Raw genomic sequence first — 11,386 nt, forward strand, 5'->3', positions numbered from 1 at the left:
AAAAATAAAAAGCATTTATATATGATATTTATTATATCATATCAATCAATAATAAGAGTAACTTATAGTTATCGGAATTTTCATATTATTTTAACTAATATAAAATAAATATCAAATAATTACAAACAAAAATGAAATAATTTGTTCCAAACACTTTCTCTAAAATATTTGAAGATATATTTACATCCTCCAATGAATTGAAAAGAATATTATATATAATGTCTATTAATCTTGGACTGACACCCGAACCTTTAAAAAGGATCAAAAAGATCAGAATATTTGTTATACAACTATTAATTCATTATAAGCCTCCCTCACATCCCCGATTTATTTATTTTTATATTAATTACCATGTTGGCCAATAAGGATTATTTCCTAGCTGGAGAAGATTGCAAACACGATTGCCAGGATTTTTATGAGAATGGAACAAATGTTATCGAATATTCCCAAACTATTATTCAAAAGATTCAAAAGGTCCAAAAAGTTCAACATTCTAAAATGGTAAAAGTTAAACAGGAACGTAAAAGAGAAATAGCGCATGATATCACAACGATTAACGGCAATAGTAATAGTAGCGGTTTGACAACTCATGGTCAAGTGACCTCAACGGCAAGGAGACGACATCGCACGACTTTCACCCAAGAACAATTATCATCCTTGGAATTAGCCTTTTCGAAAAGCCATTATCCAGACGTTTATTCCCGTGAAGATTTAGCTAAATTGACTAAATTAAACGAGGCCCGGATACAAGTATAAAAATAATTAATAAATAATATTCCTGATGTCATATCACATTTAATATCTTTTAAAAAATTATAATAATATTTTTAGCTTGACAAGCATATTGCCCTAATAAATAAACCCTTTTATATTTCTATATATAATTCACAAGTATAAATTCAAAGAAGATAAAATTGGTTAATTATTCTTTTTTTATATATTACCCAGTGTCAATGAGATTAGTCGAGCCTGAAACGGGTAAATTGCAAATGATGCGAAAAAATATGCAGATGACTTATTAGTTATTATTACTATATCACATTCATTTTATTTTAAAAATTCTATTTAAACATCATCCTTACCTCTTTTTTTTTATTTTCTCAATTACTTAAGACATTGGTAACAGGATTGCTTCAGATATATAAAATAAGTTTACAATAAATATTCACGTCAAGTCGCTTTTTGTTTTAGGTTCTTATCAAGTCCTTTTGTTACTCTACAGGTTTAAAGATAAACTATAATGTAGACAAAATTCTTATTCATGTATTCTATGGTGGAGCCCACCGATATATTTTAAAGTTGTTTTGCTAATATTATTTATGATGTTATCCATTACCTACAAATGCTCACGTAAAGAGCACACATGTTTTACAATTGTTACTTAATTGCAGAATAAGAAACTATGAAAATCTTATCAAAAGATGACATAGTTTCAATATCTATTATTGATTAAATTCCATAATATAAGATTCAAGGTCCTGATAACATCAAGGGACGATTTAATTTATTATTTGATATTTTAAGGACAAGTATTTGATGTCCTGTTCAATCTTGAGCTCAATTAATTAGGAGGATTATATTTGTTATCTTAGTAAGTAATTTGAAAAAAAGTAATAAACATAATCACGCTTTACAAAATATTCAGAAAATCAATTTTCTATCTTTGTTAAATTTTAAATTTCACAGTGTCTTAAATTAAAATTTATCAAAATTCTTATTTTGAGATCACAATTATATATATATACTATTTTTAAAAAACAAAGAATTAAATTTTTGTTTTATCTAGTATCAAATTTTTAATTTTCTCTTGTTAATTTTATGGAGTTAGAAAATTAATCATAACCCGAATAAGGTAGCCAAGATTTGTCTGGGGGTTGACCTTTGGGGTGTTACCCCCAAACAGTCCTTTGGGAGGGTATCGCCTACGAAAATATCTGATTTAAGTATTCATATGTTACATTAAATTGCTTTATATCATCTCCGTTAAATTTAAAACAATTGGAAGCATTTATTTAAACATTTGTGTCAATGTTTTGTGCTTTAAAAGAAACAATTATCAATAAAATTTTGGTCAACCTTACTATTAAAAAGTTATTGAAAGCATTTATCTTAAAAATTTTATCAAAGTTGTGCTATATTATTTTAATTGTTAGAGAGAGAATATAAAGAAGAAAAATTATTAGTAAATTGAGAAATTACAAAATGGGGATCTTGCCAAAATGAAATATGTCGAAGAACTAAATATCTTGTTTGTACTAATATTTAATGCCTGACTAGTACTTACTAACTCCTCAATAGGTTTTCCACAAAAAAACCGAGTTATAATCAAAATAATTCTGAAACTATGAAACTATATTAAACAAAGCAGTGAATAAGGAAAAACTATCAAAACGTCAAACCAGAATGGTGAATATTAGTGTTGTTAAACGGCTCGTTTTTTAAAAACGGCTAACTCAAAATTTTACCCAGAAAAATATTGCCTCTAGATTTGGATAATATATGTTTAGACCTTTGTTCCTTCAATGGGCGAAATCTTCAGGCCAGCGTAATATTTTTCTATTGAGTTAGCCTTTTTTAAAAATCGGCTCAAAACGAGCCGAACAACACTAGTGAATATAGAAGCTCGCTCTAAATATGTGGTTAGCAATTTTAGGGTCTTACTTATTTATTCTTTAATCAATTTAAACAAGGCATAATAAATAAGCATTGCAAGTCAAATAATAACGAAGATATCCCGCTAGAGCGAAGTCAGCCAAACTTTTGTAAGCATTGAAACTTATATTATATCACTAATTTGCCTATTTAGTTGATTTTATTGATTCAACTTACTGGTAAAGAGTTTAAAGAAAAACATATTTTTGGCAAAATAAAAGTGTATTAATTGGTATCACACTAGAACAAAAATGATAAAAACACTAAAAATCTAGAAGCGCCTATATGTAATACTTGTTTAATATATACTAATTCATCAATCGGTTTTTCGAGTCAATATACAAACACTAGTTATAAGCGAAAAAACTATAACACCCTGCCTTAGGCTGAGTCTTAAATAAAGGAATTATTAAATATAATTATAATTTAAAATTTATCATGTTTTCGCCACTCATTGCTTGAAATAAATTTGTCTGGTTTGTTTTGTAATGAAATAAACTCGGACATAATATTTAATGAATTGAATCCAAATATTATTATTTTTATATAAAAATAGTAAAATAAAATTTTGACAAAATGTAACTAAAAATAGATAGAGATACCTATAATATATCTACATATAGATACAACTTTAAATTTAGATACTAGATACTTTAACAACTTCATTAATTACTAAATATTGAAAATATTTATTCATAATCTCGAAAATGGGATGCGAAAAGGTCGGAATACTTGTTTCATAAAGAACGAATATCTATTTTACAAAGAAAGCTCTATGATTGACTAATTTCTTAATTCTTGTTGTCAAGTATGAATTGAAGTCTCTTCAAAAAAACGATAAAAACAATATACATTTGAAATGAAATTATATTCTATTATATATTAATTGATATATTCCCAATATTATTCTATTTTTCCTATATTTCCCGTTATCATTTCGAAAAATTTTTCTAATAATTAATTAGCAGAAATTGCTATGATTTTATTAATATATCCCTCTGACATTATCCATTGCAATGTATATTATTTTATCAATAATGGGAGGAGAGGTTTTAGATCATTGGCGCCCTTACAATAATGCCAAATAGCAAATTTAACCCACAAAACGCAAAATTTTTCATTTCTATTTATAATTAATACATAATAAAACAAATATTATTGATTGCATAATTAAAATAAATTGTTATAATTAAAAAAAATTATGAATATTTAAAATAAATTGGTCTTCCCAATAATAGGAATTCTGGCACAAATTAAATCCATTGTATCAAATCTTCGCCCTTTGAATTTTATTCTAACTTAACATCACATTAACAATTCTAATCCTTTTTTTAAAAAAAATAATCTATTATAAATTTTAAAATAGCCTGTTCGATAAGTTATTAATATCAATATAATTTTTAGATGATTACAGTTTTATTAAAATTTTATACATTCTACTTATATTTGCCATTTAAATTCGTTTAATTATTTCACCCCTCCCCTCCATTTTTTAAAATGTAAATTAGAGTATTCATCCGAGAAGGGATGGAGGATTGGATTAATCTAGGGTCTTCTACACTACAATCCCTAAGCCAATGACGATTTACCATCCTCACCTTCAGAAAGTTTTACCCTTTTATTCCTCCTAAAATTTATCCTCTCCTACCAAATCAAAATTAGAAAAAAAAATCCAAATCAAAACTAATCCTCCTCCAAATTTATTCAAATGAGTTAGCGTTTTCATAACCATTTACCATCCCCCTCCCTCAAATTTCAGTGCCTGGATTGAAACATATATGTAATATTAATTTTATGAAAGTAAAAGATTGAGCAATATAATGTCTTTCATCTGAAAAAAAATTATTCATTTAATAGTTAACGAAAAAATTAATTGTAAAAATTTTTTTTAACCGAATAGGTTCAAATTTATTTCCGGTTTTTTTTAAAAAAAGAAGAACTAAACTAAGAAAAGTTATATATATATATATGGTGGATGATGTCATTTACCAGAAATTTGTAATTGAAAGAAATGGGTTAAATAACGATTATACAGTTAAATGTGTCTTTACTTCTATACATTGCAAAAAGTGAAAATATTTTTATGTATACTTAATGTTTCCGCCGATTATATTAAAATTCGTAATAAAACATACTATAAGTAAGGAAAATTTCTTGATATTGTATCAATATAACCTTAGAATGTTGTCAATTTAATATAATATAAATAACTAGAGTTCTACAATTGGAATAATTTTCAGGGCTTGCCCGGTTGGAAATTAGCTTCGGGTCCGGCACCTGCCCCCCCCTGCCGTTTTCAATTTTTTACTAAGGTTAGGCTCGGGTTTTTTTAAATACAAGACTTAACCTGAAATATATGTGAACACCAAAATAAAAAACTAATTATAATATTGTGGAGTGGTTAAATTAAAAACACAACACTTTAACGATTATCACTTCTATCAAACAACAAAATTCATCAAAAATCAGCCCAATAATCTTTTACCTGGTCCGTTAATATTTTTCCCGGCCAAATAAAAAATTTTCAGATGTTACCGCAGACATCTAAAATACACCACGCCTAAACAAATCTTTGAATTATCATAATGATTTTATATAAATGTAAAAACCAGTGATATACCTTATCTGACTATAATAAGTGAAACGAAGATTTTTTTTTTACTTTCTTATAAAATAAATTTTTTTTACAGTTTAGAAATTATAGGGCTCTCAGATATTTTTTTTATATTTTTCTAAAATAAATTTAAAATATAAAATAATAAAAAATCATAAAATTTTTTTAAAATTATTATACATCTTAACTTAAAAGCCTGTCAAAATTGTCAAATTATCAAAATTTTGCACTTATTATTGAAAAAGGCAACTTATTTATTTTTATAATATTATTACGAAATCAATAATGGCTTTAAAAAAAAGGAAGATAATATTATGAGATTCTCACACTTTACGAGATTTTTGCAAGTTTCATTTAAAAAATTAATAATTGGTATTTATTTGATTTTATTATTCTAAATGAAAAATAATATTTTTCAATAATGACAGATTTTTTTGTTTTTCTTGTTGAAAGATACCATTAGAAAATATATAAATCAATTTGCAAGTATATATGTAGTAATTAGTGCATATGACCGTGTAATATGATTATCCTTTATTTTTATATAAATATTTTAATGTATTAAAGGTTTGAATGAATTCCTAGCTATTCATTTTTATTTTATGATTTTAAATCGATAAAATTATACTCTTTTTTTTTATTAAGTCACGTGAAATTGATGGACAGAATACATGAAAAGAAATCCAATCATTTAAATTTTAGATAGCTTCTTTAATGTCTTTCATATTTGTTATTTGAACTTGAAAGACCGATATTTAAATTTTTAGATACCTTTTTTACATATATATTTCTTTCATGTATTGCTAGGTAATAAATTTTAGAATTTCATCATTTATTGCTATCTAGAGAGATTAGAACATCAAATTATATTGAAATAAAATTAGTTTCAAAAATTGTTTTATATACAATTTAAAAAAAAAAAATAAAAATCAAGCATATATTTATTTAAAGAGTTTCTTTCTAATGTCTTAATCATACTAATATCTTCTAGAAAATAAAATTTCTTAATTTTTTGCTTTTAAATATATTTAACATGTCCTAATACCAGCTCGGGGAGAGGCTGTGTGATTCTATTAAATATTAAGGCAAGGATGATTTAAAAAAATAAAAATTATATCAATAAATCAGTTGTTAAATAATATAATGGGAAGGTAATTCATTTACTATTCATATTTTATATTTTCCTTAGAAACAATTTATATAATATAGCCCAAAAATGATTTAAAATAAATATTTAAAGACTTCAGGCCAGGCCATATAAAGTTCAAAAATAAAAAATTCTGGAATTTAAAAAAAAAAATTCGGGTTTAAAATGCTTTCAAAATCTGGACTGGGCCTAAAATTTTGATCTGTGCAGGTCTCTGATATTTGAAAATACAATTTAAACATATTTTTTATTATAATATTCATTTATTAATTTTTTTTAAATACATATTGTCTTATTTATTTTTTTAAATATATTTTATTTTGATATAGTTTGTATGGTATCTTATTTTATAATTTGATTTTAAATAAAAAATGACTAAGCTGTTAAAAAATATTCTGAAGAGGGTTGGCATCTCGAAGTCTGCCTCCCATCACTACATATATGATTTTTAATAAAATATGCCCCCCCCTCTGATTTAGGCCTAGCTGTGACACTCAAGGCCGATCTTAAACTTTCAGCGGCTATATTAAAAAATTCAATCTGCCTAACTAAACTTATAGCCAAATTTCTAAAAAATTCAGTAATTATTTATTATTACAATATACATATCTTAAATACGCTAGGTAAGATATATATTTACAAGCATAGGTCGGTAACTGGAAAGGGCAAGAGAACAGTCCCCCCCCCCCCCGCCAATAAATTTAGATGTCAACCCCTTTCGAAATTTTTAATATTTTGTGTTAAGCTTATTACATTAACTATTATTAATATCAGCTAGTTTAGTCATTTGTAAATTATATTTATATTTTTATTTATTAATTAATATATTCTAATCTGCATATTCGTCATAAAAATGGCGAAAAATCGAAATATACAATTTCCAGTAAAATCGTCAATTTATATAATTTTTGATTAAAAGGTGCAAAATGTTTATGCAACCTCTCCGTGTCTCCCTCCGCCTTACCCAATAAATCTTTTTTAATTACTACCCTAAATTAAATACTTTACGCTTTTTAATGGCAAAGTTCACCAAAATTTTGTTGTAATTATTAAAGCATTAATATGGTCATATATTTTAGAATTAGCACTTTGAATGTTCAACGTAGGGGAGACTGGGGAGGTAAACCCCGGAGCTTGGCAAACCACTTAATCTCATTTTAAAACTAAATACACCAGAAGGTTAAAATTTTATCCTAATATAGTTTTCATTAGTATACATCTATGGACAAAATATATTTTAAAATAATTAATTACTAAAAATTTTATTTAAGAAATAAAATTTTGATGAAATTTTCAAAGGATTTTTACATGACAGAATTTTAATTTTTATTAAAATATATGATCAATAAGTAAATTAAATTTTATTACAAAGTTTAAACATTCTTCTATAATTTGGGTAAGTTTTATGAGTATTTATCAAATCTAGATATTATTTCAATCATGATTTGTCAATTTAGAGCTAGCGGGGTTTGCTAAACCATACACGTCAATTATAGCAATTAATAATGAAAAAAATTTCAAAATCTTGAAAGGGCAATTTCATGGCTGTATATGATTGGTATTTAGGATTTATGCTAAGAAATCGTAATCTCTCCTTAAAATTCATATTTTTTTATGTCCAAAAATGTTTATTAAATTAGCCAAAGTTAAGTTTCAATTTTTATATATAATTAGCTTCAATTTATAAGTATTATGATATTTTGAACAATAAAACAATAAAATTATTCTATACATATCATTATTAATAAATAAAAATGCATTTCAATATTATGGCCTAAAAAATCAATGGTTTAGGAAGCCCCTTGAAGTGGTTTGCCTCACCCCGCTATTGGGGCTTGTTCAACAAAATTTTCACTTTTACAAAAAAAAATTAAAAAAAAATATATTCTTAAGATTTTTTATAAGGCACCTTTATAGAGTATAGTTTTAGGTATCCAATCATATATTATTTTTTATATTATCTATAAAACAACAAGAGCTATAGCCAATTTTGTAAAAATTACCACTAACCCTAGTCTCCCCTACTCTAAAGAAGATTATATTATTAATAAAAATATTTCGAACCAAAAAAATTTTAAGAAAAACATGAATAGGTTCTTAAAAATTAATAATAGTTAAATTTAAACATATTTTGTATGTCCCTAGGCTCAAATATTTGTAATTTTATTTTGTGACATAAAATTTAAAAAAAAATTAAAGGTGGTAGGAGCCAACTGCCCGTTAGTAGAAGTTACAATTGGCGAGAATATGAAATTTCTGAGACTTTTATAAAGTCTCTGTTAGAGTAAGCTGGTGCTATTTATATTTATGGGGAAGGATGAGACACATGTATAATTCCAAATAAAGGATTTGCCCATGGCCCAGGGGATAGGGGTCAGATCTTCATCTGTTGAAAGATTGCAAGGCTCTAGAATATTAGGCATTTTTAAAAGGAAACTTAATAATCTATTATCAAAAAAGTGTCAATGATGAGGTTGAACTACGTCTTATCCGAGTCTATAATTTAAAGTCACTCTTGGTCGTTCATTGGTTAAGACATTCTTCAGGTTTTTGCTCGGTAAGGCTTTCAGCCATTCATGACCTCTAAAAAATCAAGTAATAATAAAAATAACAAGGACAATCAAAAATACCTGATCAAAATTTTATAAAGAAAAAATTTCGTACCGCCCCCCCCCCACTCTTATACAAAGTCTGATATGATATCTTCGCAATTTAAAGAAGTGCAATGTTATATTCAATAAATATGAAGTATCCATGCAATAGTTTTTTTCATATGCGCCAAGAGGAAGTCGTGGGGATATTTCCCATTATAAAATTTCTCTGTTCTCTTAAATATAATTTTAAACTTATAAAATCTCTCTAAACTGCCTGCCTCCTAATTCCTTTCTCTTCCAAAAAATATATATAATGTCACATAATCAAATTTACATCCTTCAAGATTTTTACAAAAAAAACATTTTAACATAAAAAAATATTTGTCCTTAATATAATTTGGCAGTTCCTAAAATTGACTGTCTCTTACCATTTCGTCAAGATAAAAAGCTTGATAATTTTATTTAGCCGCGCTCATATCAGTTTAAATATAAGCATAATCATCTATAATCATCTCTTACCAGAAATAAGGGGGGGGGGGAGTATGACCAAAATTCGTCAATGAGATTGGGGAGTTCTAAAGCTATCGCTTGAATATCATGGAAGGTATGTTATGCTAATTTTTATACATTTTTTGCTAATTATATGATATTTTACTGATTTTGATTTGATAGGAATAATATATACATTGGCTTGGAAAATGAAGATGGGAGGGAGTATAGAAAGCCAGGAATAAGATTATTATTAAATCAGCTTCTAATTATAAACAATCATTTATATTTTTACTATCATAACCAGAAAATAGGAATAAAAAAAGGTGCCAAATAATTTTAAACATCGCAATTATTAATTGATGATAATGAGTTAGCATATAATATACATTAGAAACTAAAATGACAAATCTTTTAGACCTGGACTGGTAGGAATTTAGCTTATCCGACCCACCCCAGCCTGTTTCCAATTTTTTACAAGGGTTGTCCACCCCCTGCTTGACCTTTAAAATTATTAATTAATTAGGTTTAACAGGAAATGAATGTAGTTGAATCAAATCAACCATTATCTATAATATATAATATTGGGGAGAGATTAAATTTATCACTTCTATTAATTAAATATCAGATTTCATCAATAATCCATCCTAATAAATAATAATTTTGCCCGGCCTAAATAAAATATTTCAAACGAGGGTCGGGCCAGATACCGACCCGGGCATTTCAGACCTCCAATATACATGTTGAGAATCATACTTTTGATATTTCTATTTATTTATGGATGTGAAAAACTGCAATTTACTATATTAATTACATTTTAATTTTATTAAATCATTAATTCCAATTTCTAATAATATTATTTAAAATTTGCTAACTTAATTTTCACGTAAAATCATTTGCAAATCAAATATAACTAATTCTCTTTGTATATTTATTCAAGGTATGGTTTCAAAATAGGAGAGCTAAATACCGAAAACAGGAAAAAATACTAAATCCAAGCAAGTCTCCTGCTACAAAATTTCAAAATTGTGATAGAATTAAACTAATGCAGAGATCAATACCAACCCCCTATATCCAAGTGTATTCACCTATAAATATCAAAAACACTTCTAAAGGATCAAACTCTATTGAAATTACACCTGACACTTACAGATCAAGTATTTCAGTTCCCCTAAATAATTCTGAAACCCCTACCAAATACAATTTTAACGAGAAGATCTCTATAACAAGTAATATTGATGGCAATATTAATCATATCATACCATACCCCAGACACCAAGGAACCAGTCAGGATCTATATTATTCTACATACGATAAATTTAATACTCATTGTTACGAAAAATATCCGATCTTCCCCGTGGACTATAAAGAGCCATCATTGTATTATCCTAATCAACCAAATTTACTTAACCAGTCTGCCGAACCCACGTCTTATTTCAATGTGTATGAAGAAGGTAGCGGGCATCTTCATATGGCCTATCATCATTCTAAAAATGCCATGTACAATGAATCCATGACAACTAACATCAGGGAAACTAATTATTTTAAAAATGACGAAGAAAATAAATTCTAAAAACTCTTTTGTATAATTTATTTTTACAAATGAACCATCATAAATCATTGGATGGGTATAATAATCAGTTACTTGAAGTATATATTCAGGTATTTCAAATGGATATCCTCATCAATTTCAGTGCAATATATTATATAAACAATTTTATAAGAAAATATTACCAGCCATCAATAGAAAAATAAATCGAATCTTATATAGTTTTTTTGATCGAAATTTCTTCTTTTTTGAGCATTCGTTAAAAAAATAATATAATGTGATTTTGATTCTCATGAGAAAATATTATAATATATCAAAAAACCAAAATATTCTAGATAAAA

General features: G+C 26.4%; 1 protein-coding gene across 1 annotated transcript; it reads left to right on the plus strand.

Moving 5' to 3' along the window:
- Window positions 1–351: 351 nt before the first annotated feature.
- On the plus strand, window positions 352–11,069 carry LOC135928601 (homeobox protein OTX1 B-like). The gene is made up of 2 exons (XM_065465057.1): window positions 352–750; window positions 10,437–11,069. Exons 1-2 carry the CDS (start codon window positions 352–354, stop codon window positions 11,067–11,069), a joined length of 1,032 nt encoding a protein of 343 aa, XP_065321129.1.
- The last annotated feature ends 317 nt before the right edge of the window (window positions 11,070–11,386 follow it).

Source organism: Gordionus sp. m RMFG-2023, chromosome 4 (assembly GCF_954871325.1).
Source record: "Gordionus sp. m RMFG-2023 chromosome 4, tfGorSpeb1-WG-v2, whole genome shotgun sequence".
Lineage (NCBI taxonomy): Eukaryota > Metazoa > Nematomorpha > Gordioida > Chordodea > Parachordodidae > Gordionus > Gordionus sp. m RMFG-2023.